Source organism: Rhinolophus sinicus, chromosome 8 (genome assembly GCF_057876585.1).
Source record: "Rhinolophus sinicus isolate RSI-liver-muscle chromosome 8, RSI-T2T, whole genome shotgun sequence".
Lineage (NCBI taxonomy): Eukaryota > Metazoa > Chordata > Mammalia > Chiroptera > Rhinolophidae > Rhinolophus > Rhinolophus sinicus.
In genome coordinates, this window is record NC_142508.1 from 65,301,008 (window position 1) to 65,318,671 (window position 17,664).

The 17,664-nt window shown below is 49.5% G+C and overlaps 2 protein-coding genes across 8 annotated transcripts in view; one reads left to right on the forward strand and one right to left on the reverse strand.

Annotated features, from left to right (window-relative positions):
* Nucleotides 1-59: 59 nt before the first annotated feature.
* TSNAXIP1 (translin associated factor X interacting protein 1) lies at nucleotides 60-14,170 on the reverse strand. Of its 6 annotated transcripts, XM_019756099.3 has the most exons (16): nucleotides 13,848-14,169; nucleotides 10,627-10,726; nucleotides 5,740-5,843; nucleotides 5,474-5,600; nucleotides 4,208-4,301; nucleotides 3,460-3,656; nucleotides 2,896-3,031; nucleotides 2,339-2,508; nucleotides 2,101-2,260; nucleotides 1,895-2,025; nucleotides 1,614-1,739; nucleotides 1,324-1,476; nucleotides 1,110-1,219; nucleotides 771-897; nucleotides 570-676; nucleotides 60-358 (listed from the first exon to the last, which is right to left on the reverse strand). In XM_019756099.3, exons 1-16 carry the CDS (start codon nucleotides 13,892-13,894, stop codon nucleotides 118-120), a joined length of 2,130 nt encoding a protein of 709 aa, XP_019611658.3. In that variant the 5' UTR covers nucleotides 13,895-14,169; the 3' UTR covers nucleotides 60-117. The 6 variants fall into 6 exon arrangements, with proteins under 6 accessions (XP_019611658.3, XP_088656430.1, XP_074170810.2 ...); XM_088800304.1 differs by lacking the exon at nucleotides 1,324-1,476 and having other exon boundaries at nucleotides 13,848-14,170; XM_074314709.2 differs by lacking the exon at nucleotides 10,627-10,726.
* Nucleotides 14,171-14,350: 180 nt separating this feature from the next.
* Nucleotides 14,351-17,664, forward strand: part of RANBP10 (RAN binding protein 10) — a 56,458-nt gene continuing 53,144 nt past the window's right edge. Inside the window, exons 1-2 of one of the 2 annotated variants that reach the window (XM_019756077.3) lie at nucleotides 14,351-14,738; nucleotides 15,512-15,623. In XM_019756077.3, the coding sequence (XP_019611636.2) occupies nucleotides 14,351-14,738; nucleotides 15,512-15,623 (500 nt within the window). The remainder of the gene's footprint in view (nucleotides 14,739-15,511; nucleotides 15,624-17,664) is intronic. The other variant, XM_019756086.3, reaches the window with a different exon arrangement.

Below are 17,664 nucleotides of genomic sequence, written 5' to 3' on the forward strand. Positions count from 1 at the left end.
CCAGCCAGGCAGAGACCAGCCCCCTCCCCTTGACTCCCCAGCATGACTGGGAGAATAGCCCAGGTTCAGACAAATAATTTTATATTGAAAGTCAAGTGTTAGCTGCCCACAGTGACCCTAGCTTGCCGGCTCCTGCTCTCGAGGCCCCACGCGCCGGATGTCAGCCACCTGAAGTCGTTGCAGGGCAGTCTGGAGCAATGTCACAATGCCCTCTTCCTTGGGTTCACCCGCCTCTGGCAGTTTTGTCACAGGGAGCTGGAAGGCCTGGCTCAAATAGCTGTTCAGGGTTTGTTTGTCCAGTTTGGGATCGATGGTCATCAGGGCCTCACGAACCTTGGGTAGGGTCACCTCATCACGGCTGCCCCACAAGAAAAGAGAGAGGCCTTGACCGTGCCCCCTCCACCGCACCCCAGACCCCAACATGCCTTCTCCCAGACTTGAGCAGTATATAGTGCCCAGCAGCAAGCTCAGTACACAGGGAGACCCAAGGGTTTGAGATGCCACCCTGTGGCCCAGCCTGTGGGACTCGCCTATGGCGAAGTGGGTCTGAGGGCCCCACGGTCACTCACAGTTCCAGGCCCAGCAGCTGCTTTAGCTCCTGTAAGTACTTATCCTTTTCATCCAGGTACTGTTCCCACAGCTTTTGCACAAAGGGCACACTCTGGCCCTCCTCATCCTGGGACAGGCCAGAAGACAGGGTGAGGTCTAGTGTCTAGCAGAGGCTAGGGCAGGGGTTGGCAAGTTTCTGGACCTCCTACCCCCACACACACCTCTATAAACAACGAGTGGTAGTTGAGCAAGTCTGCATTGCTGCTGTTGGCATGCCAGCCCCCTGCCTCCATCAGCTCCTGGATTTTCTCTTCCTTCTTGAAGGGGAAGGTGCCCTTGAGGACAGTCCTGTGAGGAGACACAAGGGCCAACAGGGACCTGGCTGAGGCCTGCCCACCCATCTTCCTGCACACCCTTGCCAGGCCCACTAGTGCTCAAAAGGGCAGCCAGGGCTGAGGCTGTGGCCTTTCCCGCCAGGCTCTCCTTTTCCCTGAACACCTGGGAGCCCGGCCAGAGGAGATGTCGGGCAGGAGTTTGCGGTGGCCTGGCTGGCCTCTCACCTTAACTGCTCCATGGTTAGTAGCCCCTCATTCTGACTGTCAACACTTGTCATCTCCTTCAGCAGCTCTGTTGTTGTCTCCTTCTGCTTGATGTACACACTTTCACTCCTCTGCAGGGAGGGAAGCACTGGCTAATTTGCTGCTTCTTAAAGGGGTAGGGACAGAGCTGATCTATGCTGGGGACAAAGATTTGGAGGGCCAGACCCAACCTCACCTCTCCCATCAAGATTGCATAGAACTGACTCATAATCTCATTGGAGCGGAAGAGCTTCATATTTTCAAAAATGGTGTAAGCCCAGGCCATGGCTTCAGCAGGCCCAAAGCGACGCTCCAGGAAATTGAAGAAGAAATCTGGGAACTTCTCTTTCTGTAGGGTGAGGGAAGACTACTTGGTCAGCCACCCCACGGTTGGTTGGCCCTCCTCCCTGTTCTCTAGCACTTTGAGGAAACCCCATGGAGGATTCTGGAGGCCACGCCAGGCTAAAATGGCTGGTGATATCTGACCTGCTCCTCAGCGAGACGTTCTTTCCAGGCATCCCTGAGGAGCTTTACCACATCCTTCTTGGTTGGCTTCTTATTCTCCACAACGCCATCAAACCGAAGAAAAGGGGGGACAGATTCCTCATAGCCCTGGAAGGGAGAGTGTCAGCTCATCGCTGGGCTCATCTGTGGCCCCACCCTCAAGTAGGGCAGAGCCCCATGTGATTTCCCCAGAACCTCAAGTCTCAGCAGCAAGGCCTGGCCATTCTGACTGGCCCCAAACCTGAGCCCAGGGACTCCCTTACCAGACCAGAGAAGAAGTCTTTCTCCCGGAGCAGCCCCTCGCCAATCTCCTCCAGGAGCACATCCACCAGCTGGTCGCTGTTCTTGCCCTCGGCCAGTATTTGCCAACGACCTGGACCCCCAGCCACCACATCTGCAAGTGGAGAGAGGGAGCTGGAGTCTGGACCACACACCTGAGCAGTTCGGGGGCCCCAATGGCCATCATTACCTTCGCACTTGGTCCAGTCAGGCCGTGGTGTGGAGGTGCGCTGGATCTCCTGCAGCTCAGAATAAAACTGGTCCCGCTCTTTCAGCGTGCTCATGTGCAACTGCAGCAGTATCTCGTGCTCCTTGCGGACCTCTTTGTAGTCATCTCTCAGGCTGTCCAGCTGTGGGCAAGGTGATTGGTCCATGCTGCCCACGCGTGCCCCTGCCCTACCCTGCCCGGCCGGCCTGCCCTCCAGCACCTGCTCCTGCAGGCCCTTGTTGGTCTTCTCCTGCATTTCAAAGTCCCTCCTGGGCACCACGTCTCCAAAGTTGGCCTTCATGGTGTTGAGTTCCATCTGCGTGCGGGTCAGGTCTTGGCGGGTCATCTTCAGAGCCACTGTTAACTTCACGGGGTCCTCCCCCCAGATGCCTGCCAGGGGCCCCATCAGCTTGCGTCACCCTGGCTCTGGTGCCTGTAGCCCAGGGCAGGGTTAGAGTGTCCCTCAGGGCATGTCCCAAGTCCTGCTCTCCCTACTTGGGAACCCCTGGGTCTTTCCCATAATGCTACCAGCCTACGAGAAGCCCAGGACAAGGGGTACCAGACCTGTCCTGCCCCTTAGGGAGTCCAGGCTGCCTCAGCTGCCAGCAACAATGAGTCTGATTCTCAGTCAATCCATAGCTCAGAAGATCCATAGACCCAGGTGGCAGCAGGGACATCTCCCATCATGAATGGGCACAGCAGATATGAGGGGAGTTGAATGAATGTGGGTGAGTAGTGAGAGCGTCTCCTTGGGAGAGAAAAGCACCTCAGGCTTACCTGGGGACTGGGCTAGTGACATGTCTTCCCGCTGGTACCGTAGCTCATTCAGGTCTGCGATGAGGATCTTGCGGGCATCTCGCTCACTGAGATAGCGCAGGTACTCCTCAGCCAAGTTCTTCCTCAGCTTGGTCACCTGTTGGGAAGGTGGCTGCGTGGTCAGGGGCTGCCTTTGGATCCTTGTATGTAGCTAGTCACCACAGGGGATGGGATGTGTGCTGGGTGGCCCCATCAGGGCCTGAGAACTAGAAAGATAGAGGAAGAAGGAGACGGGCTATTCCTGAGAATCCAGCAAAGTGCCAGTGTGTCCTGTGGAGAAAGTCTGGCAGTCAAGAGCAGGACTCTGCTGGCATTTGGGGCCACACCGAGCCAGTGCTGAGCCAAGGAAGAGGGCAGAGTGTGGAGGCAGCAGGGACTCTGGGAAGGTGGTGGCTCCGTATGTCCTTCCAGGCAGAAAGGTGGAGGGAGTTAGGGGGGTCACCTCAGTACCCAAGGCCTCAGGTCATCCCTGAGGTGGGGATGGCAGGGGTTCAGGGAGTTGGTCACCGTGTTACTCCCATTCACCTCACTCTGCAATGAAATCTTCTCCTCATTCTTTTTGTCAATGAGCTTTAGCAAATTCATCTTCTCTTTCTTTAGCATAGAGATTTCGGTTTTCTCCTCAGCCCTCATGGCCAGGATCCTCTTGTTGCAGTCATCACTCACAGTGACAAGCTTGGCCTTCAGGGGCTCCAGAGCCCGAATCTTCTCCTTCTGGTGGGCTAAGCAGGGAGAGGTGGGAGAGTCCCTTTGGGGCCATGGGGAACAGCTAGGAGACGTTGATCCTAAGGTCACAGGGAGTGGCTACATCCCTTGCAAACTCCAGGAGTCTACTCATGCCTTGTTCAAAGCATGGCCCCAGCTTCAGGCCTTCCTCCACTTGCTTTTAAACCAAGGGCAGAGTCTTGATGAGAACTTGGGTCTCGCCTAGGCCCTTTCCCCCTACATCTTTTAGTCCTGTAGCTGTACCTGCCATGCCAGGCACCTCCTGAGCCTGGGTGAAGGGAGGCTCCTCACTTTCCAGAGGACCCGCTCCCTTCTGGGCTCACTCTCACTAGAAAAGGTGCTCTATTTCCTACAGATACTGCCCCACTATGCTCCCCAAGGACAGAAGGTGGTCAAGTGCCCGGGGTGCTCTATCATAGGACAGTGTGAGCAAAAGCTAAGCAGGGCTTGGTGACTTGAAGGCTGGCAGCTGTTTCAGCCCCGCTTCAGAGCACCAGAAGGTCAAAGTAGAATCCTCTGGGCTCAGGCAGGGCGGCTGCGGGCTTACCCAACATCACCTCATACGCATTCTTGATGGAGGATAGCAATGGCTTGTATGTTTTGAAGTCCTCTATGAAGAACTCAAAGATCTCTCTATAAGGCTGGCAAGAAAAGGGAACTTGTTACCTCCTGACCTTTAGCTGCCACCCTCCGTGGAACCTGAGTTTCTCTTTGCTTGGTTTAGGAGTATTCTAGCATGGAGCTTCCAGGTGACCCACATTCAAATAAATGCTCCAGGCACCACCAGGGTCTCACAATGCCAGGGAGCTGAGGGGCAACTCTTCGTCTCAACTGCTCCCCGGAGGCCTCTCCTGGTGCTGTCTCTGAGGCCTGGCAGACGACCCAGGTCAGGACCTCCCCCTCTGTACCCCAACCCCCTCTGTCTCTCTAGGCAGCCAGTCTCCTCTGTGCACTGTGCTTCAGTTTGTCTCCTACTAGCACCCACCCTCCCCCATCTTACAGCCCTGTGGGAGCAGGAGGAGATCAAAGGCTCTAGCCTTACATTCTGACCTTCAAGTAGAGGTGTGGTTTCCTGTCACACTTGGACACACATGAAGGTTTTGGAGTCAGCATTGTATACTGGAGTGCGCACTGGCTCCCGACTCAGCCCTGAGTTTGAGTCCTAGCCCCAGCACTTCATATCTGTATGCCTTCTCTGAGCTTCTTCCTTGGTGAGGTACCTTCAGCTTGTGAGATCATGTCTAAGGCCCCATGCAGGGCCTAACACTCAGTGCTCAAGTCAGCAAATGACTTTCGTCAGTGACTAAGTCAGAAGTGAGCCCAGGCTGGAATCTCCATCATCATCCCCGTTTGAGAAGGGATTTAGTGATTCCCTCCCTAATATGTACCAGAATCTAGATTTCTCTCTCTATGTGTCTAGGGTAAGTCCCTGAAACTTGGGGCCGTTGTCACTGAGCTAGTGGACACTGTAGGACCCCTGTTTGCCCAACTGCCAGGATTCAGGTTCCATTCACCGATATCCAGTGACCCAAGCTGGGCACCGGGGATCACAGAGCTGAAGGGACTGGAGACAGCATCCAGTCCCCCTGACTCCGGTGAGGAAACTCAAGCATAGGAGAGTTTTGGTTCCATACTGGCAGCCTTTCCTGTTCATTGGCTTTGTCATAGAACACGTTTCTCTTACTAGGAAGGGGAAACCAAAAGACCTGGGAGAGCCTGGTCTCTCCTGAAGGTCTGAAGTGCTCAGTCCTGGTGAGTAAGGCTTCCTTCCACCCCTCCCTCTGCCCTCCCTACAGAAATTCTGTGGCTCTACCTGAAGCCTCAGCTCCTGGGCCGAATCCGTGCAAAGGTCCAGCAGGAGGAGCTCCTTGCGTAGATAGTTCTCTAGCTGCTCCAGATACCTTGGCTTGGTAGTGCCCGGGGGCTGCTGCTGCCAGCTACTGCAGAGGGTGGTGGGCTCAGTTGTGATGGGCACCCCATCGGGCCCTTGCACCCTCGGACTGGGGCAGGACACACCCCTGTGCTGCCCAGTGTGGGGTCTATACCAGTCCATCCACCATCAGGCTGACCCTGGCTTACCCTGCTTGCTTCCGGTGGTCATCTGAACAGGGCTTTCGGTTATGTAGAATGGTCTGGCCACTGGTATATGTGGGCCATGGGGAAAGATGGCTGCTCATGGAGGACTGACAGGAAGGAACAGATGGGGTTAGCATAGCAACATTGCTCCACTTCCTGCTGCTCCTTTCATTCATGCTTCCCCCCACCACCAACTCTTAATATATTTCATAACTATGACTGTGGGCCCTAGAGTTAGAGAGGGCTTAGGTTAAGACCCAGATCTCCCTTATTAACTGCGTGACCACAGGCTTAACTTCTCTGAGCCTCAGTCTCTGTCTGTAAAATGGCTGTAATCCCCATCGCACTATATTGACATGAGGATGCAATGGGAAAGCAGAAAGGGGGGTTCACACAGAGTCAGGCCACCTCCCAGGAACTCAGTAAAGGTGAGCTATTCCCTTCTGTAGGTATGTCAGTGAGTACTGGACACCTGTGCTATGAAAACAGACCAGCCCTTGCTCCCACAACACAGTCCAGCTAAAGAGACAGTGACAGGAGGGTAGGACCAGCCTCAAGCCTGGACTGACACAGACAGGACTGCAGAGGTGCAGCAGGGTGAGCTGTGAACCCTGGGAGGAGACTGGGCTGCACTCCCTGGGAGAGTTTGAGAGGCAGTGGGGAGGGTGCCCTGAAGCAGTGGGATCTCATTTTGAACCTTGAGTAAGGGGTGGAAGCTGTAGTGTGTATGGGCTTGTTTTTTAAACTTTTCATGAAATATTCAAAACATAGGAGAAAAAACTGACCTCTGACGAGTGAAGCTCACTTCTAGAGTTCATCCATTCAGTCATTCATTTATTCATCAAACATTTCTGGGTCCACAGTACAGGCCAGCCTCTGCTGGCTTCTAGGAAGATGAGGGAAACCGGGGTATGATGGGACTAGGGTGACAAGTGAACTGATGAGCACAAGTCAGCAGGTAGTGACTGAAGCCAGTACAAGTTACAGGAGGGAGGGGGGCCCTGAGTGGAGGGGGCCAAGGGTGCAGGTCATTTTCGAAGAGGAGGTGCTGGTGTCAGTGACGATCAGTAAATGAGGGCATGTGAGGAGCTGCAGTCCCTCTGGCAGAGGGTGTGTGTGGGTGGGGGTGAGGGGGGGTTAAGAGACACACAAACTGCCTGGGTAGTGCCAACACCTCAGGGAAACCACGGGAGTTTCGAAGAGCGACGAACAGAGGCCAGTGCCCAAGGAGGGCAGGCTGGCTGAGGCTGAGGCTGAGGCTGAGGCCTGGAGCAGCCAGTGCAGAGCAGGACAGAGATGGAGCAGCAGCTTTATGTACAAGGGCAGTTCTCAAAGCCTTACTTATGACTGTGACAAAATTAGAAAACTCCTAAGTACCTAAAAATATAAAATTGTTACGTAGCCATGAAATTAGTATCCACACACTAATGCTATGGCTCTCAAGGTTATGTAAGGCCTGAAATTGGGGGAAAAGTACAACCAGGTAAAACGAAAGATCAGAAAAGATGGAGCAAATAGCCCAAAAGGTTATCAGCAATTATTATTCTCTAATGATAGGCCCATGCGTCCTTATTCATCTATAATTATGCATTTTTCAAAATGTTCTAAAAAGTACACCAATTACTTTCAAATTTAAAAGAAAATTGAATTATTGAATTTAATACTGAATTTACTATTAAAGCCCCCTCTGTGGCCCTGAGCCCAGCATCTAGGTTCTTCTGGGATGGAGAGGCCAGGCCTACCTCTCATGCCCCACGTATCCAGGTCCTAGGAGTCCTTCCAGGCTAATGGTAACTGGTTCCTGACTCACCTAAGTGTGGAGACGCCACTGTCTCCTTGGGCTCTTCCTTGCATTCTGTTAGTTCTACATGTTTTATCTTAATCTTGGGATCATTCATTCTTTCCCTAAATATTTTTGGAAAGTATTTAGTAACCCTTGTTGCTAGGTTCGAGGGAGGACTTGAGCCTCTTATGGGGTCTGGGTTGATACATCATCTGGATCTCCAGAATTGATGGTATCATACTTCACACTACATAGTCTTGAGTAGCACTCAACAAATATCGTGGAATAAATACATAAGGGAGCACAATAATTTAGCACGGATGAAAGGCAAAATAAAACAAAAACATTACTAACTGGGTGTATATTTTTACACGTGCTCTCCTTGGGTCAAGAATGCTTATCTTAACTACTCATCCTTAAGATCTCCATAATACTCTTCCCAGGGTCCACACTTTCCCATCATTACAGAAACAGAGACTATGTCTGTCTTCTTTACCACTATATCCCCAGTGACTGAAACATAGTGGGAATCAACAGACATTTGTTGAATAAATGAAAATGGGGGGATAAAGGAGATGAAACAGAATTGTAGTAGGAGTTTAAAGCCCTCCTATCAGAATAAGCTACATCAAATAGAAAAAGGTAAAAGGCACTAATGCTGAAAGTAATATAATTGATAATGACTGATGAACAGATTTATAATATGCATTAAATGGAAATAAAGAACAATCTTTTAACATATACAAAAAACTAATCATAGGCCACAGATAAGGTCTGAACACATTTTAAAACCAGAAACTACATACAGTTGACCTTTGAGCAATGTGGGGCTTAAAAGCACCAAACCCCACATAGTTAAAAATCCGCATATAACTTTTGACTCTCCAAAAACTTAACTACTAATAGCCCATTGTTGATTGGAAGCCTTACCTATAACAGTCGATTAACACATATTCTATATGTCATATACATTATATACTGTATTCTTACAATAAAGTAAGCTAGAGGAAAGAAAATGTTAAGAAAATCAACGGTTTGTGTGCAAGGTTTTTAAAACTGTCACAAATCTCCAAAAAATTTCCCAATATTTTTACTGAGAAAAATCTAGGAGCGGCAGATTGGCTCAGTTGGTTAGAGCTCAGTGCTCATAATACCAAGGTCGTCAGTTCGATTTCCACACGGACCAGTGAGCTATACCCTCCACAACTAGATTGAAAACAATGACTTGACTTGGAGCTGATGGTCCTGGAAAAACACACTGTTCCCCAATATTCCCCAATTAAAAAAAAAATCTATATACATATAAGTGGACCTGTACAGTTTAAACCCGTGTTGTTCAAGGGTCAACTGTACCTTGCATTTGCTGATATAATGCAGTGAAAATAGGAACTGACAATATACATATACCTCTAAAAAACGTGGCCACTTAGAAATTTTAAAATCTAAAAATAAACTCCTGACCTATTCATTACTTAAAATGAAACTACAACATATTATAGAAATGTTAAAATTACATGTTCAAAATGTTTGGGACATGACCAGAGAAACACTCACAGGTATTTATTTTAATTGCTTAAAATCTTTTTTCTATTAAGAAAGAAAGCCTTAAGCCTCTGGTTGCATGAAGAGGAAAAGAACTATAAATAATAATTTTTTAAATAATACGAAATAAAAGTAGAAATAGACAAACTGGAAAAATAAGAGAAGCCAAACTTAAAAATCAAGTCAAAAAGTTTTTTTGAAAGACTATCAAAATTGATGTGATTTTTATAAAAGTGCAAAGTGACCCAGGAAGACACCTGGGCACATTTCTCAAAGAAGCACTTAACCATAGTGAGCTAATAAGTTTTTCACACTTCCAGAGGCCAGTCCTCGTGCTCTGTGTGCTATTTCTGCTGGGAGAAAACGTGGGTACCCTGCTTTGATTCCTGGGTGTCTTAGTCTGGTTATCAACAGCTGGGAAGGCCTCCGCAAGCGCGGGCTGGAAGGAGGCGTTCCACGGTGCTTCATGCTCTCTGCTTCCCTCTACAGGTGAAAATGGGAAGGGCGGCCCGGGGTGCGGGGATGGCGGGAGGGAACAACGCCCCCTGGTGGTTAAGAACAGCTTAGCTGTCGCCACGCAGGAGGAAGAGAGGGGAAAAGACCCACCCCAGGTCTACCGCGTAGGTGGCAGGTGAGGGGGATTGGGAGTGGGCGCCCCAAGTCATCGGGTCTTGCGGAGCCATGGCTGTACTTGTTGTACGCAGAGCCCACACTACCCCCCTTTACCTCCCTGGAGTCAGGGTCCCCATGTTGGGAGTCCCCAACCTCACAAAGTATGTGGTCCATGTGTCCCCAAATTGTCCACACAAAACACACTCAAACAAGAAAAAGCACCACACAGCCCACAGTGCTCCACTGTGAGCTGGAGTTATCTCAAATATTTTTTTTTATCTGTGAGATTTGGACAATGGCTATTTACTGATTAAATAATAACAATCTTATGATCATATCAACAAAAATCCTAAAGTACTTAACAAGACAACATTCATTGTTATGTAAAAACTTTCAAGAACAAGAATGGAGGAAGGAACATTCCTGAGGCTGGTAAAAAGTCTCTACTTCCAACCCAGAGCCAACAACGCAATGGAGGCACATCCCTTTACTCCTGCCTTCACATAACTACTGGAAGCATTGATGGAGCACATATGCCAGCCACTCAAGTGCCCCATCAGGCACTGAGATCTTAAAAACAAAAAGTCACAGCCATGAAGGACCTTGGCAGATCTGGTGGGCCCATCCCAGCACTTAGCACAGTGCCTGGCATAGGGCAGGCTCCATGAAGAAATGAGGTCCATTCCAGATCCTCCAGATCTGTGTTGCAGGGGAAGGGTGTCCAGGGGCGTGGGCTGAGTCTCTGTTAGGGAATTTGGGAAGGCTTTTCAGGTGAGGTGTAGCAAGTGTGCCCATTCCCACCCCACAGGCTCGTGGACCTGGCCACACTCTCCTGACAGGAGAAGCCATTTAGTGGGGCATATTTCAAGTGGGTAGTGCTTTGGGTTGCAGAGAGGAAGCAGATAGGATCTGGGGGCTGACATTTGGAGTTCCAACAGGACATTGCCACTAACCAGTCTCTTCCGTTTCTGATAAAGCTTGTATTTCTTGGTATCATTGGTTTCTGTGATGAAGGGGTCATCTATGGTCACTACCGAAGGCCGCGGGTATGCTCTGTACAGAGAAGGGAAGAAAGTGGTAGGTGACAGAGCCCTGTGTGGGGAGAACACTTCCACCCTTCCCAGAGCCACAAGACATGATGGCCTCCTCTGACTTCAGAGCTAGGCTCTGTGTCTTCCCAGTGCTGCCTCCAGATTCCCAGAGATGCAGCCAACAATCTCCTGGCCCTGGGCCCAAACCATTTTCCTACATTCCCAGAAACTTTCTCACCACCAGAGTCTCACCGACTCCTGCAGTGGCAGGACACCCTCATCAGGCACCCTGAGAACCCGGCAGGCCTACATTCCCATTCAGTTTTCAGCTGTGGCTGAGAAGACAGTTTCATATACGTGACTGGCACACTCTGGGCAGGTGCTATAGGCCAAGAAGCACAAGGTCTGGGGTCAAAGAGCCAGTTGGAGTCTCAGTCCTCCACTTACTGGCTTATACAGCCCGGGAGGCTGACATCTGTAGGTACGAAAGGAACCCCCTTAGGCAAGTCATTTAACCTCTCTAAGCCTCCTTTCCTCAAAACGAAGTGGAGACAATTTTTGCTTTTCCTATCTCACAAAGTTGCTGTGAAGTTTAAATAAGAGCAAAAGAAATATGCAAAAGTAGCCTGTAGACAGCAAGTTGCTGCAGAGATGTTAATTATTACAGCAAAATGGGAGAAAAATGGATCCTAAGGAAGTCTTTAACATCTAGATCTCTTGGACAGCCATCCTTGCTCAAGCGAGGAAGGCATTTGGGGGTCAACAGGGAGGGCTGCATGTGGGAAGGAGATACAGGTGGAACAAAAGAAGTCATTCCAGCAATCTATGGTGGGGGAGGGTGATTTATGCTGCCAGATAGACTTATATCTTCTTAAACAGCATGCCCAAGCTCACCACCCTTACTAGATGGTTTATACTACATCTCCCATCCTTACTAGGTGGTCAGCTTGGGCATGCTGTTTAACCTTAGCTGGATGCTGTTCCATCCAGTTCCACTGAGTTCCAACCTCAGTGTCTTTGTCCATGAAAGTGAGACTAAGAATACTCAAACTCCAGGGAAGTCGAGAGCAGTAACATGAACCCAGTTGGGAAACCCTGCCCTGCAGGGTTTCTCTGTCCTACTCCATGGAGCAGTGACCCCAGTGACCCCAAACTCCAGTCCTCTATTGTCTCTAAGCTGAACAAGTGTGAGCAAACCATGTCGAATAAGCAGCCAATGTGGAAAAGGAAGGGTTTTTGCCCATGGGTTTGAGACAGGAAACAGCAGATCAACCTCTCTGCTCACTAGGTTAAAAATACCTCTCTGTCAAGACTAATCAATTTTCCAAACTCAGTTTTTCTTGCTCCTATTGGAGCTACCACATAAGGCAAGGTAAGCAAGAAAAATATGGGGAACTCTACAAATCCTGAGAAGTTGCCAAGTGGAAAAGCTCCGTAGGTAACAGATGTTAGTTTTGAATGTCAAAGGAGACAATAGTCAAAAACAGACTTGCAAATAATAATAATTTTAAAAATACCTGATAGAGACTATGGACTTATCCAAAAAGCTTAGGATATTCCTTTGTATTATAGTAAATATTTTATACCAATTCTCAGGGAGAACAGGAGACAGACACCTGTATTTCTACTTCAAGGATAGAGAAAATTGAGTTGTTTAACTGATGGCAGGCAGTGGGTTTGTGGGGGTAATTATGAGTGAACTCAAGCTTTTGAATTCCATCTAGGCACTGTGCCCAGGATGTGAGGGTCAAAGGAGAAAGCCAATGGGGAAGAGAAACCTGTCCCAGGGAAATGCACAATTCAAAGGTCCCTTTTAGAGGGTCCTGCTGACATATCTATAGTGCTAAGGTCTGGCCTATCTTTCATTATCCTGACTGCTCTAAGGAGAGCTGCAAGAGGACTCCGCACAATGTGCCTCTAAGGCAAACAGTAAACCTGGCCCAATGTACATCACTAAATACTGGTGAATGAAGAATAGGTACTGGAATGAATGATGTTGCATGATGTTTTGTGCTGCCACCAAATTCAGCCTCAGCGATTACATTATGTTTCCTCCTTAAAATGGATGGGGATTCTCTTTCTGAGTCTGTTTCATGTACCTTTCAAACATGGCTGCAATTTCCTAAATAAGTCCTGTGCTGGGTAGCGACACTCTCTCAAGCCTGCTGTCTGGTTCTTGTAGATACATTTTAATTCTGGATCAAATAATCCAATTTAATTTCCTGGCTTTTGTAGGCTTTCTCTGTCAAGGCAGCAAAACTTGAAGGGTTAGAGTGGGGGTGAGATCAGGTTTTTTGCATTGGGAAGGAGTAGTAGGGAGAAAGTACATTCATTCAACATTTACCGAATGCCTATTATATGCAAGAATTATGATGTGAACATGATATATTTGCCTAAATGTTCCCAACAATGTTTGTGATGTGGGCTGTATCGTATCATCCCATGTTTGAGATATAGGGGCAGTAGCTTTTAAAGGCCTTCTCTGAGGTGCCAAAGCTAGAAAAGTATTTGCCAAAATTTTTGTTTTAATCTGTATATTTTGTGGCTTTCCTGGCTAACAGAGCTTATTTTGCAGTGCCTAGAGGCTACACCTCTGAATACAGGCAGGAGCTACCCTGAGGCTGTGGAATGTGCCTGGTCTGCTTAGAATCAGCCAGCAATTTGACAAGCATTTTTGTCATAAGCCAGTGGGTGAAGAGGCGGTTTATCCAAGAGCTCAGGTTCAGGAGTCTCACATGGCTGGTTTTAAATCCTGGCTCCACCACTTACGAACGTGTAAAATACATGATCTCTCCAGGCTTCTGTTTCTTCATTTGTAAAATGGTGATATACTACCTCATAGAGTTGCTGTGAGGATTAAATGTGGTTTATAAAGCACTTGTCACATAATACACAAACAAACTGGCTGTTACTAATGATAAAGTGCGTCTGTCCTTTTGCTAGCACGTAAAGCCCTCGCTAGGCCGACAAGTCATTCAAGATTCAAACTGTTTTTGTACCACCGATCCTGTGGGGCTGTAGGCCCCAGGCCAATGGACACAGACGGGAGGTGCAGAGGTCCGGATCAAATACCTTTTTTTTTTTTTTTTTTTTCTGGTAGTATTCAAGCCCTCTTCTCCGCCCTCAGCCCGGCCAGCGCCTACCTCGACGTAGTCGCGAATCTGGAGCACCGCAGCTGAGGGGAGGCCATGACCCTCTGGCAGCCGGGCAGCCAGCACCCGCCGCCCGGAAAGCTGTGATAGTGTACAGCCCATCGCCATGGCGACCAGGCCCCAGCATCCCAGAGGCGAGGGCGGGGTTAGGGTTTGCCACGCCCCCGAGCCCCGCTCTCGCGAGCTGGGAGGAAAGCCAAGTAGCAAAAGTGGACTCGGACCCCATAACGGGGTCCTCTCAGAATCAGTCACTACAGAGGATTTGACTCTAGCTACCAGAACTGAGGCAGGGGGATAAACAGGCCAAAGGGAGGGAGGTGAACTGAGACGCCGAAGTCGCGTTGCCAGCGGGAATTGTAGTTTTCAGTGTTCTAAAGTCTCGGCCGAGCAAGGCTTAGGGATGAGGAGGTTTATACTACATCTCCCAAAGTTCCTTGCCACCCCGAGTTGGCCCGCCTCTGGAGAGCTCTGCATAGTGGGATATGGAGTTCGAAATGTGGCGAGGCGTGGCCGTGTCCAAAGAGTGGTGCCGTACTAGGACTCGGTTTCCCTGCGGTCCCGGTAGGCTCGCGGGTCATTGGCTGAGCCGGGCGGATCTGGTCCCGCTCCTCCCCGCCCCCAGTGACACAATAGCAGCTCCCTCCAAGATGGCGGCGGCGACGGCAGACCCGGGAGCTGGGAACCCGCAGGCTGGAGACTCCTCCGGCGGGGGTGCTGGGGGCGGGCTGCCGTCCCCGGGGGAGCAGGAGCTGAGTCGGCGCCTGCAGCGTCTGTACCCCGCAGTCAACCAGCATGAGACGCCGCTGCCGCGCTCCTGGAGCCCCAAGGACAAGTACAACTACATCGGCCTCTCCCAGGGCAACCTCCGCGTCCACTACAAAGGTATTGGCCTGTTTGGCCGCGGGTGCAAAAAGGCCAGAGCGTCTGCGGGGTGGCTGTGTTGCCCAGCCCCTGCCTCTTTACGTGCCTTCCCCAGCCCGTGTACTCCGAGTTAGGCCTTAGCCCCTGCGGGTGTTCAGGGTGGTGGGGCTGACCAGGCCGAGAATCGACTGCCTGGTCTGCTCTGCTCTGAGACACCCGATGTCAAGAGAACTGCAACAGGTGTCCAGACCCAGTGTGGGTTGGACCTTTCACCCGAGGGCCTTTCTGCTCGTCCTGGGATAGCTCCAACTCCAACTGGGCTCTTCTTCACTACTGCTTAGTTTCAGCAGTGTCTGAAGAAAGGGGTGATCACATTTTCTCCATTAGCCAGAGACCCATGGGTCTGCTCTCCTGCCAGACTGGGCCTGGGGTTCTGTGCTAAAGTTGGGGGGCAGGTGTCTTCCAGGGCTTCCTCCTCCCCTGGTCTCCCAGGTAAGCTGCCTGTATTTTGGAGAGACTAGCAGCACTGGGGAATCTGTCACATGCACCCACATTGCCTGTACCCTCATTGGGTTTGTATGGGAGACAGAGTCTCAGGCAGGGCTGCTATTCTTAGAAGGTGAGACAGAGGTGGGAGGTTTATGTTTTTGCTTAGCTGTTGTCAGATTATGCCTTAGACTATGTAAGGGCTTCCTCTGGCTATGGAGGGGTGAAGTTGCCATGGAGCAGAGAAGAATGAGACCTTCATTTGCATTTCCTTGTGCTGAAATATCTTCCTTGCCCTCTCCAATTAGGTCATGGCAAAAATCACAAAGATGCGGCCTCAGTGCGTGCCACCCACCCCATACCTGCTGCCTGTGGCATTTATTACTTTGAGGTGAAGATTGTCAGCAAAGGAAGAGATGGGTAAGCCCTTCCTTACCACCTTTCCCTCAACACTAAGCTATTCCCTGTGGTCAGAGTTCGAGGTCTCCTGGCTGACACTTGTGACTGATGTGAGGTACTGAGCCATATGGGTCTGGACTGCAGAGGGTTGAATAGTGGGCTGCCTCTGTTACCTGACTGTGAGCATGGCCTGGTCTAAGCAGCAGACCTTGATGATAAGTAGGTGCATTGCGGGTAGAGGAGGGGACTTCTCTTTTGTGATATTATAATGAGATACCTCGCAGGTCAGGGAAACAAACAACAAGTTTACATTAACAATTCAGTGCCCAGAATGGGGTTTCCCCCACTGATGAATGGTATTTGTGACTTCCCTCCTTTCACATTCTTGCTGCGTTCAAGGTTCCTTTTTATGGCATTTAGTCATAAAGAGGCCCCAGTAGCCTTCAAAGGGGTAGCAGAGTCTTCCCAGCATTCATCAAAGCTGTGGCAGCCACTGGCCTGTCATCTCAGGGTAAACAACATGCACATGGTCAGAATCAGGTGACCTTGCTGCTCATAAACTTGTTTTTCAGTCCTGGGAGTTGAACACCAGTTGGACCAGCTTTAGGAAGGTCCTCATTAAAGTCAGCGTTATGGAGGATCCCTATTTTAGGGTGATCTAAGCAGACACAGGAAATCAAAGGGAGATTTTTTTCCCTTTCCTTCTGCCTTCTTATTCCAGTTTCCCCTTTTTCCAGTAATTGTGACAAACCAGGTGTTTAAGTTATGAAATAAAATGATTGCAGTTGTCTTAGAAATGCTTTCCTCATCAGACCTTAGGTCAGGTGTGGGAAGTTTGCCAGCCCCCCCCAGTGACCTCCGTGCCAACTTTGCGAATGAGTTCTTGAACATTCAGAATACTTCCTTCCTCCTAGGAACTGTCCGCCTGTGGTGCATGCAGAATGCTCTGCCATGGAGCTATCCTGGAGGCAGAACTGCCAGAGTTAGAGTTTTACCGGCTTCGTTAGTGACATTGTAACATCCCTGCCGGGGAGTGTTATGTGATCGTGGGTAGAGTGGGGGGCTTCAGTCTCCTCATCTGCCCTGTGGGGAGCTAGGCCAGCGTCTAAGCTGCTTCTAACCACAGAATTCTGTGATTCTGAAATTCGGATCATGGCAAGCTATTGTATCTTTCACTTTTGTCTCCATCTAGTGCATTTACATATGGGAAACATATTATTGGAGGGCTTTAAAGCTTCTATTTTCCCTTTCCACCCTCTGATAGAAGCACATGTATTTAATGTGATTGAACTAGTGTGAATGAGAATGGCCTCTTAAACAAAACAAACATGGCAAAAACAGTTACAGTATAGACTGAAATGTTGGTGCTAGAGTCTCATATTGCCAAAGAAAGTGAGGGGCGTTTCTTAAACTTGTAGGGAGGAAAATGGATTGTTTTTTTCTATAGTTCTTATAGAAAACAGTTGAGCTAGTGAGAGAAGAGAACAATTTTTCAGAAGGGAGTGTTTAAATGTAGACTCCTGGATTCTTTCAACTGGCTTTTAACATTTCAGTTGTAAGTGGATCTTGCTGGAAAGGCCCGTGTCTTGTTAGATTGCCTTACTGTAGGTGTTCCCTGCAAATCTAAAGAAAGTTGGGCATCTTCTTGCAGCCTCTGTTCCCACCATTTTTACATGTGGTAAATATAGCCACCAAGCTGACCTGGAAATGTCAGTTTTAAAAAGGTCACGGGTCGTGTATACCTTGGTGGCCTGCTTCAGTTGATTATTGTCAGATGGCCAATGTTTGAATGTCCCCTCATGGCCTCTATACGGAATCCCTGGAAGCCTTTTTGTGGCTAGGAAGCGTTGGTGTGGGCCAGGTGTGGTTTTGAGGAGACCAAGGGCAGTTACAGGGCAGACAGTGATCAGCTCGTTTCCTGTTTCTTGTCGGTGTTGGAAGTGTGTTTCTGACCTGGGTTTGGTCCATGATCAGGTGTTAGCTGGTTGCGTAGTTTTTCTATATTATCTGGTTGATCCTCACAGCATCTCTGGAAGTGGCTAGAGCAGATGATGATGTCCTT